This window comes from Citrus sinensis, chromosome 3 (assembly GCF_022201045.2).
Source record: "Citrus sinensis cultivar Valencia sweet orange chromosome 3, DVS_A1.0, whole genome shotgun sequence".
NCBI lineage: Eukaryota > Viridiplantae > Streptophyta > Magnoliopsida > Sapindales > Rutaceae > Citrus > Citrus sinensis.
Window position 1 is genome coordinate 52,258,327 of NC_068558.1, and position 20,334 is coordinate 52,278,660.

At 35.2% G+C, this 20,334-nt stretch overlaps 2 protein-coding genes and 1 long non-coding RNA gene across 3 annotated transcripts; 2 read left to right on the plus strand and 1 right to left on the minus strand.

Annotated features, from left to right (window-relative positions):
- Positions 1 to 6,875: 6,875 nt before the first annotated feature.
- Positions 6,876 to 11,284, plus strand: LOC102625196 (replication factor C subunit 3-like). The gene is made up of 11 exons (XM_006464769.3): positions 6,876 to 8,048; positions 8,170 to 8,280; positions 8,420 to 8,452; positions 8,752 to 8,929; positions 9,056 to 9,234; positions 9,365 to 9,501; positions 10,023 to 10,118; positions 10,516 to 10,585; positions 10,679 to 10,756; positions 11,085 to 11,154; positions 11,265 to 11,284. Exons 1-11 carry the CDS (start codon positions 7,389 to 7,391, stop codon positions 11,282 to 11,284), a joined length of 1,632 nt encoding a protein of 543 aa, XP_006464832.2. The 5' UTR covers positions 6,876 to 7,388.
- Positions 11,285 to 12,385: 1,101 nt separating this feature from the next.
- LOC112497905 (uncharacterized) lies at positions 12,386 to 13,486 on the plus strand. Its single transcript, XR_003064958.2, has 2 exons — positions 12,386 to 13,237; positions 13,367 to 13,486. It is a non-coding gene; the product is annotated as an uncharacterized LOC112497905 (long non-coding RNA).
- Positions 13,487 to 14,258: 772 nt separating this feature from the next.
- On the minus strand, positions 14,259 to 20,334 carry LOC102628456 (protein transport protein SEC23). The gene is made up of 11 exons (XM_006464271.4): positions 19,147 to 20,334; positions 18,863 to 19,024; positions 18,647 to 18,789; positions 18,329 to 18,404; positions 18,072 to 18,247; positions 17,900 to 17,981; positions 16,989 to 17,066; positions 16,210 to 16,371; positions 15,813 to 16,076; positions 15,321 to 15,425; positions 14,259 to 14,674 (listed from the first exon to the last, which is right to left on the minus strand). Exons 1-11 carry the CDS (start codon positions 20,065 to 20,067, stop codon positions 14,534 to 14,536), a joined length of 2,310 nt encoding a protein of 769 aa, XP_006464334.1. The 5' UTR covers positions 20,068 to 20,334; the 3' UTR covers positions 14,259 to 14,533.

The window sequence follows — 20,334 nt, forward strand, 5'->3', positions numbered from 1 at the left end:
CAACAAGCAAAGTAGCAAACCAATTATACCAATTGCAATTAGTTGGGTTCATCTGGGGAAGGGATGTCACGTGAGGTGGAGGTGTTCTCTTAATCGAAAAAATTAAAATTAAAATTGTTTTTCGCCTCCGCCACATCTGCCTTTGTTGGGGATTGGGCAACCCACTTTGATTGACTGGAAGTACAGCAGATGTAGGTTATCAGTCTTCACCACTCCACTCCACGTGTCCCACGACAAAGTTTCATTTTAATTTCGAAGGTCGCCTGACCAACTGGCAGTTCGCTTATCGCTCTACGGTCCAGAGATACAGACAGAGACTTTCACGCTGTTAAATTAAATAATACCTTTCCTTTCCTTTTCTTTTCTTTTCTTTTCTTTTTTCCTCCTCATTTTGCTGCTCCCATTGGGTGGGCGATCGGATCGGGTTAAACCGAATCAATTACAACCCGAACACTTAAAAATTGAAACCCGATCGGTTTTTATTTCGGTTCGGGTTGAACCCAAACCGAACTTTCAAATCGATCGGGTTAGACTTAATAAATATAAGGAGTCTCTCTCTCTCTCAGTGCACGCACGCCCAAAATCAAAATCCCTATATCTAATTTTCCTTATTTCTCTCATCTTTGGCTCTTCCGCACAACGGCGGCACAAAGCACAAGTGCACAACCACCACTTTAGCTGCATCTAGCAGCCGTCCAGCCCTGCTAACTCCCTCTCGCAGTCGACAGTCTCACTCACACACACCTAGGCTCCGCCGACGCTCGATGCTTTCAATCTGGTTCCGGCATTGCAGCTTCCGTTCCGATCCAGCTGTCGTTTCTTCGGTCTCTACCGTGATTTTTGATCCAGCTGCTGTACGTCCCTGCCGTGGTTTTTGATTGGGTTCATTAGGTTACTTATTATTATAATTATTCTTATTAATTATTATAAACAATTGATTTTAAATTATTTTTATGCAATGATAAACTGATAATTTGTCATTGATATTGAGACCAAGTTATTTGAATGTTCAATAGTAGTGAAAGAGAAAAAGCAGGCTTCAGGTGTTTTGTTTGTATGGCTGTGTTTAAGGATTAATTAGACCAGCAAGCTTTTCCTCATTCTTCATTCTTTTAGTTGGTGAAAATTTGGTTGGTTGATGAAAATTTAGTGACCGCTACGTATTTAACCCAAACCAAAAGTTGAACCCGAAATTTCAAACCGATCCGATCGGATTTGTAAATCCGAACCGAATTAACTTTGGTTTGGTTCGGATTCGCATTTTCAACCCAATTAGGTTCCATTCTCCGATTCGATTGGGTTGTAACCCAAACCGAAATCCGAACAACCCGACCTACCCACGACATTAACTCCTCCAGACGCTGCGACCCATGACCGTGACCCACGTTATGATCTACTCCGCCTGACGCCACTGTGACTCTACCCAAACGATCCCAGCCACATCTTGGTTGATGTCTGGCTGCATCTTGATTGACGTCCAGCTCCTCTAGACCCATGACATTCTACTGCATCTTAATCGGCTTCGATATCTAGATGACCAGTTGCATGCCGCACGCCATTGTCCAGACAAGCAACTGACACTGACAACAACCTCGCGGCATGTTCATAATAATCCCAACACATGACAACTCTCGACACATTTGAACTTAAATTTGGGAAAATGGTCGATACACCTTAAATGTTTAGGGGAAGGGATACAAAAGTCCTTAATGTTTTATCAAAGATGTTAAGTTTTAAATTACTAATGGATTCGATTTGGTTAAATAATTGAAAGGTTAATATAGTATATTCCTTTACTAATCTAATGAATTTACCTAAAAGTCCTCGTCTAAACATCACAAAACTAATTGGATTAAACAAACCCCATCAAAACATCACAGGCCCTTAAATCAGTTGCACGCAAACCCTACCGTCGTTCATGCCGCTGTTCATGCCCAGCTGCTATTTGTGTTGCTATTCGTGTTGATGCTCTTGCCTTGAAGCCGCTACTCGTGCCGTTGTTTGTGGTCTTGCTCATGATTTGAAGCCACCGTTAATTTGATTTCTGGTGCTGCTTGCTGGTGGTAAGGGTAGGTAAAATACTCGTCTCGACCCGACCTGATCCGAAAAAAAATCAGGTTCAGATCGGATCGGATTGTGAATAAAACTCGAATGGGTGCATTTGTGTCAACCCTATCGGATCATGATCAGATTGGGTTGACCCGATCGGGTTGACACAAAATAAAAAAAATTAAACCCCAAATACACATCACACATACTGGAACACGATCTACACACACCACATACATTGGAACACGATCTACACACAACACACCACACACTGAAACACAGACACAAAAATAGTCAAGCATACATAAAGTTCACGCCCACACCCACCCAGGCACCCACAGCCCACTGTCGACCAGCAACGTAATCGCCCACACCCACCCACAGGCCACAACCTCCCTCTCTCGCATCCCACTACCGACGGCAACAAGCGGCAGTTACACAACCCACACCCACAACCAAACAAACAAAATATAGTCACAATCACAAACAATCAAACACACACATGAAGTTCACGGAGCAAGCTAGATTTGGCCACCAGACGTAGCAACCGTTGAGAGCCAACGCCAACCGAAGCTACTCCGCGAGGATGGTAACCCGATCTACCGATCTACTGCTACCAAGTACCAGATCTGCTGCCCCACCTCCACGCCTCCAATCCTCCGCCATCACCCGATCCGATTCAAGCTCCATTTGGCTGTTGAGTTTTGAAAGCTTTGGGATAATTTGGATTAGATCAGATCGGGTTATAGATTCGAATTGAATTCGAATGAATTCTTATCTAACCCGACCAACCCGAAACCCGATCGGGTTGATCCAAACTCGAATCAAACTCGATTTTGCCCACCGCTAGCTAGTGGTTGCTAAATTAACTTGCCAATCTCCAATAACTTCTATTAAAATGCAATTACTGATAAAATGCCTACTTCTTGGTGCTAATATGTGAATTTAAAATTATATTTCACTTGTATAAATTTATTGTTAATTTCTTATGGGTGGTTGAGGTCCTTGAGGAGAATACGATCCATCTTGTCTTTGGCTCTTTTTTGATTTAATGGCATACTACTACGGTACTACCTTCTTTGCTCTTGTCAAATCCGAACTCATCCAAATTGATTCGAAGCTGAACTTATCCTAAATATTTATCCGATCTGAGATAATTTGGAAAAGAATAGATTATTTCATAAAATTTACTATTTTATTTAGAGTTTGTTCTTCTTTGGCAATACGACTTAAAAAAATTATTCATTCCCTTTCGGGGAGGGGTTGGCTCCTTGATCTTTATTTTATTAAGAATATCATCTCCCTCCCTTGGATTAGTACTAGAACGTATCCCTCAAAAGTTCGGCGTGAAATTTGAATAAGATAAATTCTTTCAAATTCAAACTAGTAATTTTAGCCAAACTAAAAATCAAGATCAAATTTGAGGTTAAGATTAAAATCGGATGAATTTTTTTCTAATTGAAATCATCCGAAATCCGATGGGATTTGGATCCAAAGTTACCAAATCCTTCGCCGTAATACATTCGCAGATCATCTTTCGCCGATCCATGTAGTTTTGGAGTTAACAAGGGCACTGCTTTTTCTTTTAAAGTCAATAGATTTTTAGATTTTTTTTTTTGGGGTCTTAAGCTTATCAACTGTTTACAAAAAAAAAAAAAAGAAAAGAAAAAAAGAAGAGGGGGAAAGAAAAAAGGCTATGGGCATCTCTTTTATCTGTTTCTTTTAATTAATGCATGTGGGCATTATTTATGGTTGTAAGCTAATGGTTAGAGTTTGAGCATTATCTAATTGTCAGCCATCGGCAATCGGATTAAAGTAATGAGATCATCCATGGGATAAGGACGTTATTGACCAATCAAAATGCAATTACAGGCGCAAGACACCAAATTACGATAATCTAATCGAATATTGTCAGCCGGAATCCGAGGGCGAGCCTTTGTTTTGAGAAAATAAACAGGAAATTATCCCATGGGCATCCTTAATACTGGGTTAGGCCCCTGATAATGATATTACGCTGTGGCCGTGCCCTTCTTACAGATACATCTAATGAAAAGAAATCTACTTTTTGTTGTGCTTTTTTTCAAAAGAGATGCCCATGGGATAATTTGGAAAAGAATAGATTATTTCATAAAATTTACTATTTTATTTAGAGTTTGTTATGAATTTATGATATATTTCTATGGGATTTCAATACATTAAACAAATATCGAAGAGAATTGTTTCCAAACTTAAGATGGGTGGCTGCTTAAAATATGGTAAATAAGGCAAGTGATTGCAAGTTACAATTGGAATGGCAGAAATGTACTACTCAGTGCAATTGATATTTATATTATTTGTAGGTCTATAATGTTGTGATTAAAATCACACCACCAATATCTTAATTAAACATAAATTATATAAATGGAACACGAGACTTTTAAATAAAAGATAAAACAAGCAAATTAACATAAGAGTGGTAAATTTTGTATTACTGAAAAATAAAATAAAAACTTATACATGTAACATAAAATTTGTAAATCAATATTAAGTGCAAAATAAACCATATATTGTGAAATGAAACATAAACTTGTAATTGTAAGGTAAAACAAGTAAATCAATATAACGACAGTAAATTGATATATTATTAGTAAATAAAACAAAAACTTATAAATATAACATAAAACTTGTAAATCAACAATAAGTCTAAAATAAAACATAAATTATATAAATAGAACATAAGACTTATAAATGAAAGGTAAAATAATTAAATTAACATAGAAGTGGTAAATTGATATATCATTGGTAAATAAAACAAAAATTTATCAATATAACACAAAACTTGTAAATCAATATTAAGTTTAAAATAAAACATAATTAAATGTATAAAACTTAAGATTTGTAAATAGAATGTAAAATAAGTAAATTAACAAAGGAGTGGTAAAATAATGTACTATTGGTAACAAAACATAAACTTATAGGTGTAATATAACACTTGTAAATTAACATTAAGTGTAACATACAACATAAATTAAGTAAATAAAACATGAGATTTGTAAATAAAAAGTAAAATAAGTAAACTAGCACATGATTAGTAAAATGATGCATTAGTGGTAAACAAAATATAAACTTACAAATGAAATAACATATAAATTATGTTAATGAAATATGAGAATTGTAAATGAAATATAAAACAAGAAAATATTATAAGAATTATTAAAAAAATAAAAACTTGCAAATGTAAAATAAAAACTCATTATAATAATAAATTAAAAATTATTTGTAAGATAAGTGATTTTACATCCTTCTAAATTTCTTTAACAGTAGCCGCAAATGATCTTTTAGTATAACTAGGAAGTAAAGTTTGAAACTACATAAAATATGTATAAAACTGAAAGTTAGATTCACTTTTATTAATATTTCATATATGTATAGTAATATAAGAATGTCTTTTAATTTTATTTTGACTTGATCCTTATCAAGAAAAATAATCTTGCTTGATTAACTTGTATAGTAAACAAATACTATGATAGAAAATGAAAAAAAAAGTTTATAAATGTCCTATCATGAATATAGAATTTATAGTTAAACCAATTTAATAAAACTTGTTCCAATTGTTTTCAATACAACTTTTTTGTTTTCAATTGATGAGTAATTTTATCTTTGCTTAAATAAATTAAATAAATAAACTATTTTTTAAAAATTAAAGTTTAATGTTGATTTATAAGTTTCATGTTATTTTCACAAGTGTTTATTTTGTTTGTAATTTTAAAACACCAATTTACCACTCTTATATTAATTTACTTATTTTACTTTTCATTTACTAATTTTATGCATAATTTATAAAATTTATATTTATCACGACATTGATGTCATAATTTTAATCACGGCGTCATAGGATTTTCTTTATTTGCAATATATATATAATTGATGACTATGAAACCAATTACACCGTCCAGAAATACTTGTTTAAATGTATAAGATTGAAAAAAAAAGGCTAACTTGAGAGCTATAGGATGCATATAAAAGGGCAAACACCATGGTCAATGGAAACTAAATGGCATGGACAATATAAATACATACATACATACATGCACACACGCGCGTGCGCACATATACACACACATATACATACATACATACATACATACATACATATATATATATATGAGTTTTCAATCAATTGACCCGAACTGAACGCCCACCCCAACCTATAATAGAAGATGTGGAGGAAAGAATTAAGGAGATGGCATTAAAAATAGATAAATAGAGATACATGGAAAGCAAAACTTAAAAAAGCCAACATAATTATTTGGTGGGGCTAATTTTTATTAATTTTTTCATTTAACACTAATATTGGTTATCAGATTAATTCTGATTTAAGGATTGAAATTTTATGTAAAAATTTGTGTTAGAGAAAGGGGCTCCAGATCATGACCGTGTATATGTATGTATGAGTGTCTATATATACACACACAGATGCATACATACATACATTCATACATATACATATACATATACGTCCAGGCTCAGACTGTTTTAGCCTCCTGGACGTGCAACAAGATCCATATATAGATTTTGACGTAAAGTTCATACATTGATATTATATTATTATTTATTTGTCATCATTGATATCATCGGCGCCTCGTTAATTTTGTAGGTATTAGCTAGGAAAACTGAACCGTCTTCCCCGCCAGCTGCACATCACATCATCTTTATCCTTCATGATGCCGTGATCTGTCCGTAGTTATTATCTCTTAGCTAATTAGCAAGCAATAGCCAGTGCTGATTTTTTTTTAAAATTTACTTTCATTTTATTTTATTAAAAGAAAGAAAAGAAAATAAAAGAAAAGAGAACCCGAGTGTGTGTCGGGGACACTTAGTCAGCAAAATTATGCAATTATGCCGAGTCCATCACCATCCCACGTTCATCATCTTATCTGAATATCTCAAATACATCAGCGAAAAATCACAGGAGGTTTCTTAGTTCATCTCGGACGAGGTCGTCGTCAGGGAAATTCTCGTATTGGCCACATTGGAGTAACATAAACCAACTAGGCAACCTGATAATCCCTGGAAGAAATAGCAGCGATTCATCTTCAAAGCATTCTGACTTAACAGAGGAGAGTCTTGAGGCACATAACAGAAGGCATGCTCCAATTGTACATCATCACGGCAGAATACTCAATACTAATAATGATACTACTAGTAATAAGCTGCAGCAGGTTCAGATTGATGAAAAGAACTACGCTAAATGCAGTCCTTACTACAAAGGACTTACGGATGCATCCCTTGTCATTAATCGTGATAGAGTAATTGTTGAATCTTCATCAAGTCCTGGACGTGAAAGTCAAGCAACCACCATGGCCCATTCTACTGCCACTTATTCCACCTCTCTTTCCTCTTTGATGGTTAAGATGCAAGAATGGAGTTCTTGCTTCACTTTTAAGTACTATTCTTCTATTAATAACAATAATAGTAATAGTAATAATTCCCCTGCTGCCACTGCCACCACCACCACCACTACTAGTACTAGTGCTACGACGACAACTTCAAATTACATCTCTAATACTATTAGTACTGCTACTCCTACTGCCATTGGCGGAAAGAGTAAACAAGCTTATCACACTGCAGCCTCCTCTTCAACAGGAACAACAACTACGTCCGTAAATGAGAATTGTAAAGAGGTTGCTTTTAATAATGCTGCTGCTATATTGCTTCATAATACTAATCATATGGAGAAGCCATTGAGGGAGAGAGTATCAGAATCAGAACCAGAACCAGAATCAGACTCAATCTTGCAACCTAACGAGAGCGAAATTTTTTTTGTTGAATATAATAGTGATAAAGATGAAGACCATCATCATCATCTGGGGAAGAACAAGGATACAAATAATAGCAAAGGTCCAGAGATCATCCTCGAGAACCAAAGGGATCCGTTTATATGGGCAAATATGTACCAGCCCAAAACTTTAAAAGATTTTATCTGCAATCGAGATCGAGCAATTCAACTGCAGGGTCTGGTGAGATCCATCGATCTATATATACTAATATGCCAATACTTTATGTTTCTTTTTCCAACTCGTTAATTGCTTCTTGACATTATTTATTTTGGATATAAACACACACACAACTAAACTGCAGGTAAAAGAGGGAGGTCACGGAAATTTTATATTTGAAGGACCTCCGGGGGTGGGAAAGAGGACCATGATTCGGGCTATGCTTCGAGAAGCATTCGGACATGACACAGTCCAGGTACGTAGCTGTTAATCATATTATATACATATTGTTTAATTAATTAAGTGCTGCCTACCACCTAATTATTTTTACTTGAAAACTAATTAGGGAAATTAAAGGCATCCTAAATTTAACGATGTTTACATACATGTTGCAGGCTAGGGAGGAGAGGAAGGTGTTTGACTTGAAGGTACTTCTCGTCATTCTAGATACTACTTGAGTACTAGTTCTATTTATTTATTACTTTGAATATTATTCACTTTTAGCTTTCCGGGCAACTCTGTCGCTGGACTCTAATTAAGCAGCAGCTGATACTAATTCTTTGTCAGTGCGTGGACATGAAATGATTAGCTTTTAGGCATTGTATCTTTGAATCGAAAAGGAAAACTGAAGATCAAATAACTTCTGATAATTATATTAATTACATATATATTTTAAAAAGTGAATTAAGTTACAAAAAGTAAGTAAATTATATAATTCTTGTCACAGGGTGAAGCCAGAGGTCGTATCCAAGTAAATATAAAAGAATCTTCACAACATATCGAAGTTAATCTCTCTGACCTGAAAGGGTATGAAAGGCATGTCATTGTTGAACTTATGAAGGAAACACAAAGCAAGATATCCACCAAAGCTTTGCAGTCTAACGTCCCAACTGATAACACCCGAGGTATTCGTATACATAATTTCTCGTATACATAATTTCAATTAATTAACATATACATTAGAATTAGATGATGATCTGACGAAACCACAACAACACTTAATATATTATCAACTTTTTTTTTTTTTGCAGCTATTATTTTATGTGAAGCGGACAAGCTATCAACAGATGCCCTACTATACATGAGGTGGTTATTGGAAAGGTACAAAGGGTTAAATAAGGTTTTCTTCTGCTGCTCTGATGTCTCAAAACTTCAACCAATTAAGTCGCTTTGCACTGTTATTCAGCTTCTTCCTCCTTCAAAACAAGAGGTGAATGGCCTCAATTATATATAACTCATTTTTTTTGGGAATATATAATTTATTTTATTCAATTTAATCTTTAATTAAATAACTTATTTTGTATTAATTTGATAAGTTTCTTCTTATTACATGTTATTAGATAGTTGAAGTCCTGGAATTTATAGCAGAACAAGAAGGAATACAACTGCCGCACCAATTAGCAGAAAAGATTGCTGACAATTCCAAGAACAATCTTCGCCAAGCCATTCGCTCATTCGAGGCCTCCCGACAGATGAAGTGAGCAATTGAAAAATATATTTCATTCATATTCTTCCTCAATCAGTTGGTTTCATTTCCTCGTCTCCATGCCTAACTATATATAGGGATGTCATCAGGTATGCGCTATCGCGCATATTATGATATGTGATAGGTGCTTGTTATGAGCTCTCAATTGGAAAGCCTGGCCCCATAGCATGTGCACTAGATCAAGCTTATGTGTATAAAAAAACATTTTAATGAGGACATCTTCATTATAATAAAGTGAGGACACTAATAATAAATAAGAAGACACAAAATTTAATATACTAACAGATAAACAATCACAAACACACATACATATAGGTGCGGATGCTTAAATGTAGATTTCGTGTGGATTTGCTATTACACCATCTGCTATTATAGTTAATTAAAGGAAAATACTGCACTACCACATATGATATAATAAGGATTCAGCAAGAAATCTGCATTTAGGCATTGGTACTTGAGAATTATATATATACATATATTTAATTGATGTGCGAGTACATATATAAGTGCAGTTATCCATTTGTGGAAGGTCAAGTAATTTTGACTGGTTGGGAAGATGACATTACAAATATTGCCACGAAAATTATTGAAGAGCAGAGCCCAAAACAGTAAGCTTCTTAATTCTCATCCATCTCAATTCTTGATAGTGGTTTACATGTATTATTGATGAATTTATATGTTTGTGTCTCCGTATATATATACATAGAGAGGGTGAGGGAGATTTTTTCACTGTTAGCGACTCTAGGTATGTATAATATATATTATATTATTATATTATTACACCATATGTTGTAATAGTATATATATATATATATAGAATAAACCTCTAATGTATTACAATATATATTTTAATGACATTTTCACTTAAATAAAATGAAGATATACTCATTAGAGAACGACTTATATATATATATTATGACATGAAACTTTAAAATTGAGCTAATTAATTATATATAAATCCAACAATTTTGATGAGCATTTCTTATATCTTTATTGCACTTGAAGGCTGTATATTATCCGAGGGAAGCTTCAAAATCTTATAGAGCATGATGTATGTCTTCACTTCATTTTCAAGGTAAGCTTGTGAATGCAATCATGAGTATCTCCAATTCATTCAATAATTAGTCATCTAAAAAATAGAATATATCAATATCCATTTGCTTTGCAGTCTCTTGTTGAAGAACTAAAAAAACACTTGGATGCGGGACTGCATCGCCAACTTGAAGGTCTATATGATGAGTACAATGTATGTATGGACATGAAGTATGCGGCCAATAAGTTTATTGATTTTCTCTCTTACTTCTTCCTTGTGTGTGTACATATATAGTCATTTTTTCAATAAGAAATATCTTACTTTAATAAAATAAGCAACAATTTATTAAGCAACAAACTAAAAGATAAAAAAAAAAATCTTATAATATATTAATATATATTAATTTTTTAACTTGTTTCTTACTAATTAAAGTAAGAAAACTCTGACTGGATAATGCATGCAATTGATCAGCTAGTAGCATGCTGCATTCATGCATGAACGAAAATAAATATGATTGCATTTTTGCTTGTTATTCCTGCAGATAGATAGTGGGGGTAGATTTGACAATGAGAAACCGTTCGTCCTTGGACGCACTCGAAACGAGGAGATGGGTAAGAGGCACAACGACCCCACGAGAAATAAAAATATTCAACATTTTTTGAGAATCGAAGGTACGCAAAAGATCTTTCTACCTAAGATTTTATTTTTTTATTTTTCTTAGTTTTGAGAATCTCCACCTAATTAGGAAAGTCTTCTTCAGTCAGCATTGTTTACTATTCTAGCTAGCATAAGAAACGGCTTCAGCATATATATTACAATTCTTGGTACTCGATCACCATTTTATTTAATTCTATCTGTATAACGTTTTCTATATTTCGATCAAACCACTTTATTAAAACTGGTTGATCATAAATAATTTCATTTCCTTTTCTTATGTGACATTACTTTCCCCCTCTCTTTCACAGAATTCATTGCGAAATTCATGAGCTGGTATAAAACAACAGTGAAGAATTGCACATTTGAGCCGCTGGATCCTGTCCCCATAAAATTACCTTTCTGAAAATCCAGCTCAACTAAATCTCCTCACTGCAAACTACTTGTAAACATATTATTGCTGCGTTGTTATTTTAATTTCCGGGCAAATCAGAAGTTTTTATGCCCGAATCATGTGGTTTTTTTTTTTAATGCGCAATTCTTATTATCCGAGGGTAAATTTCTTCTTGTTTTCGTCATTTTCAAATTTAGAAATCAAGAACCTTAATCCCTTCAGTTCCATAAGTCGCCGAGCAAATTAGATTTCATGTCCATCACATGCTTTATTAATTTTTTCTGATAACAACAATTGTATGCTTACTTAATTTGGATGCTTACTTGTGTGTTATCAATTATTTATTGACATGCATATTTTATTAATTAGTTTCGTTATTAATAATGAACAAGTGCTCAATTAGTTGTTGACATAAGAGATGACACATAAGTAAGTATTCCAATTGAGTGTTATAAGTATGTATCAGGACATTACTCTTTCTTATCAAGAACGTTGTAGATATGGACTAATACTATATGTATCGAAAATAGAATAAAATTTAGTACAAAGTCACATAAAGTACTTATATTAACTTTGTTGATTATTTTTAATGAATACTATGCTATTTATTTTTATTCCCATATTGCTACAATTTAAAACTTAAATGTCTTTAATAATTATAGAAAAAATAAAATAAAAATAAATTAAATAAATTGGCTCTTAAAATTTAAATTTTACTCTACTAACGTACTTAAGTACCCAATATGATCTTACTAAACAGAATTATTATTAAAACAGCACTTTTATATCGGTGACTCATCAAAATCTAATATCAAATTAATTCCATTACATAATTTTCAGCCCCTTTTTTTTTTTTGTTTTCTTCCACTTTTCCTCACCCACCCCCCGCGGCGCGGCGGGGGGCGGAAATCTCAGACATAAATTAATCATCAAACATAGAGAGATTAATGCAAGCTTTTAACCAATATGCAACTGCTGATGGTAATAACAACATACAAGAGATTGTATGAAAAGTTTGAAAAAAAGAAACACAGAAACTAGTTATTTTTTTGTCTGTCTTTTTCTTACATTAAGCCTGTCTATCAAAAAATATGAAAAAGAGAGTTTCACAAGCAGCAGAATTTCGAGTAGCCAGTGATTATTAGATAAGAATGTTTAGACATGACTTTAACGTTCAAGAAGGGAAGTAGAGAATAAAACTCTTTATCATTTAATTTCTTTTAATATGTCCATCATAATAATTTGCGTGATAAGTATTTTAGTAACAAAAATATTTTATTAAAAAGTGGATGTCTGAGTATTTCCGCTAATCTATTTCCACTCACACACACAATACTGAACTCACATGATACACACACGCAGCGGCAGCACCTCCAAACACAGATCGGAGAAGCAAGACGCAGACGGTGACACGGCAGCACAGCAGCCAGCAGTCACCGACGCAACCGCGCGAAGCCAACCATCTCGAGTCAGCGACGCGCTGACGCAATCTGCTGAAGCTGGACCGCTGCTTCCGCTTGCTCCACCAGGCACCGCGACCGCTGCTGCAGGTTGCTCCACCTCGGCCGACAGCCACCATCACCAAGTTCCTTCAACCCCAATCTTTCATAGTATATTAGTCTCGTCATCTGGGTTCTCTCCTTTCGGTAATTTTTCTCTTTAAAAATCTTTGTTTTTTCATGTATCTTCATCAAAAACTTGATCTTTTTTTTCTTTTTTAAATTCATTTGATACCAATTTTATGATTTTTTTTTTTTTTTGTTGCTTTGTCTTAGGAATCTTGGGTTCTAGGTTGATTGATATATGATCGGTGAATAGTTCGATGTTATTGGATTGAATCCAGGACTGTTCTTTTAAATTGATAATAATATCCAAGCTAGCTTTATTTATTATTATTATTATTTGTTTACAAGGTACTCTCCTTGTTTTATCCGCATTATGAGCTTTTGTATTGGAAGATAATTTTTTTAAAACTATATTGAGTTCTATGTTGTTTGAGATGCAAGGCAAGTCAAAATTATTTTAGTTAGATCAATTGTATGTTAAGATGATCATGTGGAGTTTGCGTTTTGCCTTTTTGATTAGTGCGGTGGGATGTGGGATGACTGTATTTGTATATGCGCTTCGGTATATGTCTAATTATAATCCGATCTAAACCGAACTCAACCTGATTTTTTTATCCATTTCAATCCAAAAGTCGGATTGAATTCAAGTGACTTTTTTCCTAACTCGATTAACCCAAATCCAATTGAGTTGATTCAAATCCGATTTTACTCGTCCCTAGCCTCACCAAAAGAAAAATGAAAAAAAGATATTAAATGATCCTCACTCTCCCTTAATAGAGAAAAAAAAAAAGGTCTTAAAACTCCCGTCCCCTCATGGATTTTCTATCATCCCTAATTTGACATTGATATTAGTCACCAATAAATTAAAACATTCTTAAAAGATAACAATATTATTTTGCTATTGGTACGGGCGATAAACTTAGGATCCAAATGTTACTTTGGTAAATTAAACATTTGAGAGTAACCCCAAATTTTGGCCACCTGAAAAGTGAAGGCTGAATCTCTTCACTCTTCAGTTTGACCAAGGCGACCGTATACACATCCTTTGAGAACGACAGAAGCGACGGACATAACCATTTACCATGTAGTAGCCACAGCGAGGGAGCCCCAACACTCAAATTGCTCTAATTAATCAGACTGATATTCTCTGAGCATTCAAATAAAATTACCAACAATGAGTGAAACTACAGCTTTTCAACACCAGCATCTCTTGAAACGTCATTGGTTAACGTACTAAGAAGAAAATAAAAAAGAACGTAATTTCCATAAATGTAAATAAAAAAAAAAAAAATAAAGGCTTTTAGAAAAGTCATGCACTAACTGTACAAAAAATTTCCAGCAACAAAACTATACAAACTGCCAAAAGCTATGCAGGATTCATTGAACTGCTAATCTCTGAAGGTGATCCAAAAAGACCTCAAAGCTAACATCATCAGTAAATATGATGTCCCCTCCTGGAATTTGAGCATCAGAGTTATAAGTTGCAGAAGGATTCAGTTTTGCCAGAAGAAAGCGGGCCTGTAAAGGGTTAACATGTCAGTGGCAACTAACTCCTACCTTTTATACGAATCAGCGTCTTGATTAAAATGTCAACAAGTCACCTCTTGACTAGATTAAAAAGCCATATCAATGACCACCCGCCAGGGATCAAGTGTCAATACATCTTAGCAAAATGAGCCATAAAATTAATTTATCTTGCCATTAATTTAGGGCTTATAGCTTCCTGCGTGATAATAAGAATCGTGTGTTTGTGTGTACCTAAATACTATGCATTGTTAATGTAGGACATTACTAGGAAATTTTACGATTTTAATTGTTTTAGAGCCTTTTGATTAATAAAACCCTTCTTTTATAATTCTCTTTGGAATTATCTATCAAAATCAATCTTGTAGAGTTGTTTGCATTAGAGCGTCCATGATTACAAAAGAGTGGTTTTATTAATTAAAAGGTTCTAAAATAATTAAATCCTAAAATCTCCTAATAACATCTACATCAATTGTGGCTGTGCTTGAAGTGACTAGAAATAACAAATAAGGACAAAAAATTAAGTGCAGACATCCATGGGCGAATGCCCAAGGATATCCTTCCCAGGAGAGAGGAGGTAGCAAACTACTATCATCCATAATGAACCTCCCATCTGCTGAACATTATGATAGCTACCAACCTGTGAGCCATGTTGATCACAAATGACAAGACGAGGTACTGGAAACCTTTCCTTCATTATCACACCGGCATCATCATGAGGAGCTTGCAGCAGCTGTGCAAATGCCTGCAAGAATAAATTGTAATTTAGAAAAAGGAAAAAGGTGGCATAGGAAGAGATAAACACACCAAAATAAGCCAAAAGAAAATCTTGAAGCAACCCATCTTTGGTTCGGGATAGAAGCAAGAAAAAACATTGACAAGCAGCGCAACATACAATATTGAATATATAATATAACCCGTGAGGACACACTAATAGGAACACAAAGAAGTTGGAATGGAGTCAAGAATAGAGTAAAACTGATAAACAAAAGAAAAAAAATTGCAGGCATATTTCATTGAAGTGCATACTCTGATTACCAAGAGAGAGTCCCACCTACAACATGGTAGCTATTAGCTAATGTGGCCTTTCTCATTTAGCATTAAAATCAAAATCAACAACAAAATTAACTACCTGATGCTCAGGTTGATTATGGTATCCTGCTTTTCTCCACTGAGCAATGGTTGCACCATGAAAGATGACAACAGTGAAGTAAGAATCTAAAAGCAGGATTCTGTCGGCTGCAATGGCAGCAACATCAAGGAGAGCAGGTTCAGGGCCTGAATGAAATGAATAAGAAATCAATGAAGGCTGAATCATCACTACGGAATTGGTAACATTTTCTCGGTTCAGGATCATTCTAAAATACGCTGTCTCATCCGGGCTGTTATTAAAGACCTGTAACAAAATAATCAAAAGAATTAAAGCACAATAAAATCTAAGTGCATGAGTAGCAAAATAATTATAGAACTTAAAGATCATTAGAAGCCAAAAAAGCAAGTGTGATTATTCGAGAAAGAAGAAAAAGTACCTGAACAAACTGCGAACGCCGTAAATGAAACATAAACTGAGGAAATATTGAAAAACGAGGAGATAAGCTGAAAGAAGACGGGCTGTCCTTCTGGTAATCTCCAAACCGAGAACACATATGTATCAATGCTTTATCCAGCCATCTTATAGGGTCAAACTCGGCCTTCATCACAATTGCATCATGTCATTATTGGCACAATGACCAGATGCACAACAGTCAGAAATTGAAAGAAAGAGAAATTAATATATTCCATAAAGTGTTTAAAATAGAATCTGTCATTGATCTAGGACTATATATATTATAACACTACATGTAAACCATTAACTGATGCCTTTAATAACTGAGATTATCTCTAAAATGAGCTATTCCAACGTACAATAATTTTAGTATCAAATTCATCTCAGAGATTTAAAGCGTTACAAGGGTATTCTGACAAAATTACCAACACATATTTAGAACATCGGGCTTTTAATATTCATGTTGTAAAGCCTATCTAATAAAGGCACTCCATTTTAGCCAGTATTTTTAGTATAGCTTACAGTAAACTTTGCAATGGGCATTTTCCATACCAAAAACATGGAACAGATAACTATTCGGTGTGAAGAGCAAGTGCAAAAGTAACTATATTCAAACTAAGGCATGAAAATTATTTGTGAAACATGTTCCAATCATAAGCAAGGATATAAGGTAAAATGCCACTCTTTAAAAGAAAAATTTAAGAGCAATTCCAGTTAGTTATGTTGGAATGAAATATTAAGTGTCAAAGTTATAAAGATTACCTCAATTTCCATTTTGAAAGAAACTAAGCGTGCCATTACCACAGCAGCTGCTTCTTGGTCAAATCCAGCAATCAAGTCCTAGAGTATTTAAAAGTAGTTTCATAATGTGATTTCAAAAAATTCTATCAAATTTCTCTTGACTAAAAATATAGCAGTACAGGAAAAGCAGGAATAATAAAATGATACTAATGAGGAAAAAAGAAAAAATCCTCAACTACCTGAAAGAAGAGAAAATGGAAATTCACATTTTCCAGAACAAGAAATTGTCAAGTCAATAATCCCTGACACACTGAGAAACAGTTGATGATATATTCTTTCTAGAACAGAATAGATAGACACAATCTCATACATCGGACCATATGTGATACGGAGCTTTCATTCAACTTTTCTCCCAAACATTCTTGTCTCACTGAACTAGCATGATTCATTCGACATACACAGGGAAGTGTAACAACAACATAGAGAGCTAAAGGAAATACAAGCAAATTCATTAATCTAAAATTCTTTGCTATTGCAGCTTTTTTCTTAGGAAGCCATCTAAAAATTGGAAATACTGAAAACCAGTGTGTCAAGCATTTTCAGCTACTAGTATGCAATTCTGCGCATAAAATGCATCCACTTGTAAGGTGATGCAATGCCTAATATTCCAAGTAGTGATGCCCAGCATTCCTCTTTACTTTGATTCCTAAACAGATCCTGTGACCCTATTATATACTTGGTGTTCAAGTTTCACAGAAGTTGAGTACTTGAGCACCATACAGAGAGTGTCAGGATAAAGTTAACATCACTCACTCTTTTATATGATTTTTCATAGCTTAAGATAAGGAATCAGTAACTTATTCATGAAGAGCGGCCCAAAAGACAAAGTTAAAAAAAAAAAAAACAAGGGACAAGAGGTCAAAAGAGCTTGCCTGTACGCTTCCTGGTCCAGCAACCCATCTTCTTGAAAGAGTTGTGACACGAAGTCTCATTTGGCCACAGTTATGTTGGTAACTGTAGCAAAATAACAATAAGAAGTCAAATGTTTCATCTTTGTCAAGCACAATGGAAAGAAAAGTATAATCAGGAAGGTGAAGTTCGTACTAAGTCAAAAATTGGAAGTAAAATTGATTGTTTGTAGATTGTAAAGTAGCATCAGGGATTTCTTTCTTTACAATTTCGAAAACTAAACACAAAGATGTAGCTTTATCAAGGCCACACATCTTCCATGCACTGGTATTACCCTGACCAACAACAGCATCAGAGCACAAAGGACCTTTCTGCACCAAATAGCTAACAATTAGACATTACAAATGCAGCCACCCAGACTAGAGGAACTTTGTAAATAATTTCTATTGTACCTTTTCCAGAGATGCACAGGGGCCAATAATACCCTGAACTTTGATATCCTTGGAGCAGTTAATCTCAAATATACCACTGCATGCCAAAAGAAAGAGACTAAGATAGATACCCTGTTCCAGTAATTCTAAATTCAATAATGTTCGGACAGCGAAAGATCTTGTTGAAACAGAGAGTCAGCTCCATGCATGTAAGCATATATCAACTTGGCAAGCAATAAATATTTTTTGTAAAGTGGAGTAATAATAGTTAAAACAGGCAAGGGATAGTCTGCAATTCTAGACAAAAAGAAGTATAAGACGAAATTCATGAAGCCGTACTTTGATGATAGTCCAAGATCATAGTCACCAGAGTGGAAAACACGCCTAACGGAATCCTTGAATACTGCATGGCCAAAACTATCAGAAAGCACAACAAGCCCTCCAGTTTTCTCAACTGCAACTTTGAGTTCAGCAACCCCTACCTAGAGAGAAAAGAGAAACAATTAGAAATTAGCTTGGAACACATGAAAGGAGCGCTAAGATTTTTAAATGTACCTGGTCAAGGGCACAAGCAAAGAGATCAAGAACGTGTCCCTGATGTACAAGCTGCTTTGAGAGTGCATCATAGAATTTGACAGCTTTATGATAATGAGGAGCAGAATCTTTATCGAGATCCTTGTGTGAACGAATTGGCTCGGATAGGTTCTTGGACACAATCTATATATGTTAAAAAGAAGAAGCAAGAAATATGAAATGAAGTTGTTGGTGGGCTATGCTTAATGGTGAAAATGATTTTATTTAAAAGAATAAGAATTATAAACAAATGCTTGCAGGTTTACCGCAGCAGGACCCTCGGTGGAGGGACCACCAACAAAAGCCAAGATTCTAGCACCAGAACCAGGAACGCAAGCACCTAATAAACTGGCAGCAATGCTTAAGGCGGTGCCAGTGCATCTGGTAGAGCGCTGATCAGGTGGAACAGGCCAAGGATCTTTCTGAAGCTCCTCAAGGACAGAATTGAGAGTGAATTCACAATCAAAGGCAGGCACAAGGAAGCGTGCAATGGTATCAGAAGACAGGCCATCTCTAACACCAGCAATGACACCCGTAGAGGGCTTGGGCTTCTTGATAAAGAAATTCAACTGCTCGAGAAGCTGGTCCTTTGAAACGTCCTTAGAACCCTTGAAGACATAGGTCTTTGGGATGATCTGGCCAAACCCTCCTAATTCATGAACTTGAACTAGAGTACCAAAAGTGATAAGACCGACGAGAGAATTGTCAGGCAAAAGATCGATGGCCTGAGAAAGAGCGGACTTAAGAAAGGACATCTCCTCTTCGATGATGCAAGTGTCAACAACAAACATGAAAACCGGAGGGACTGAAGATTTCTCACCGGGACCGGGAGGCTCGTACTCGATGGTAGTGTACTGAGGGAAGAGCTCAGCTGGAAGATTATCATCGGTGATGGAGGCGTAGTGAGGGGGGAAGTGATTACGTTGGAAACAGAAGGGACAGATCCAGATCTTGGCGGCAAAATCAACTATGGAGAATGGATTGAGGATTGAGCGGCATGTTCGACACCGAAGGGGAGCATATGGCAGAATAGGCATGCTATTGTTGTTAACAGGGAATGCCTTGATTGGAGTGTAGATGGCTGAGACTGGCACCACGCAGTTGCTTGCTTCTTGCTTCGTCCCTGGAATCACGTTCCACGGCATCCTCACCCCGTCTTGCGCCTCTAGGTCCATGAATTCCGTCATTTTTATTCTTCCTCAATTGAATTCAGCACGTCTGGATGTTGTTTGCGATTGCGACCCAGCGAAGAAGAAGGTCACTCTCTCTCTTCCCTCTTTTTAATTCTTTTAGGCCGTTACACTCTTTACAGCCTTGGTCGACTACTCCTCCAATATTACTAGGCTAGGCTGCCTCTTTGGAGTTCCTTCCTTTGATTCATCGTCTCTCGCTTCTGTATATTAGTTTTTCGTATTTTAATCTAATAAATACAGATAAAAGAGTTTACATTATTT

Excerpts from the sequence above, each read along its gene's own strand:
- LOC102625196 (XM_006464769.3), top strand. The coding sequence starts at position 7,389 with ATGGCCCATTCTACTGCCACTTATTCCACCTCTCTTTCCTCTTTGATG. Across the intron at positions 8,049-8,169 it reads CAATTCAACTGCAGGGTCTG|GTAAAAGAGGGAGGTCACGG; the intron begins GTGAGATCCATC and ends ACTAAACTGCAG. Across the intron at positions 9,502-10,022 it reads GAGGCCTCCCGACAGATGAA|TTATCCATTTGTGGAAGGTC; the intron begins GTGAGCAATTGA and ends ATATAAGTGCAG.
- LOC102628456 (XM_006464271.4), bottom strand. The coding sequence starts at position 20,067 with ATGACGGAATTCATGGACCTAGAGGCGCAAGACGGGGTGAGGATGCCG. Across the intron at positions 17,982-18,071 it reads TACTTCCAATTTTTGACTTA|TTACCAACATAACTGTGGCC; the intron begins GTACGAACTTCA and ends ATTTTGCTACAG. Across the intron at positions 16,077-16,209 it reads GGCGTTCGCAGTTTGTTCAG|GTCTTTAATAACAGCCCGGA; the intron begins GTACTTTTTCTT and ends ATTTTGTTACAG.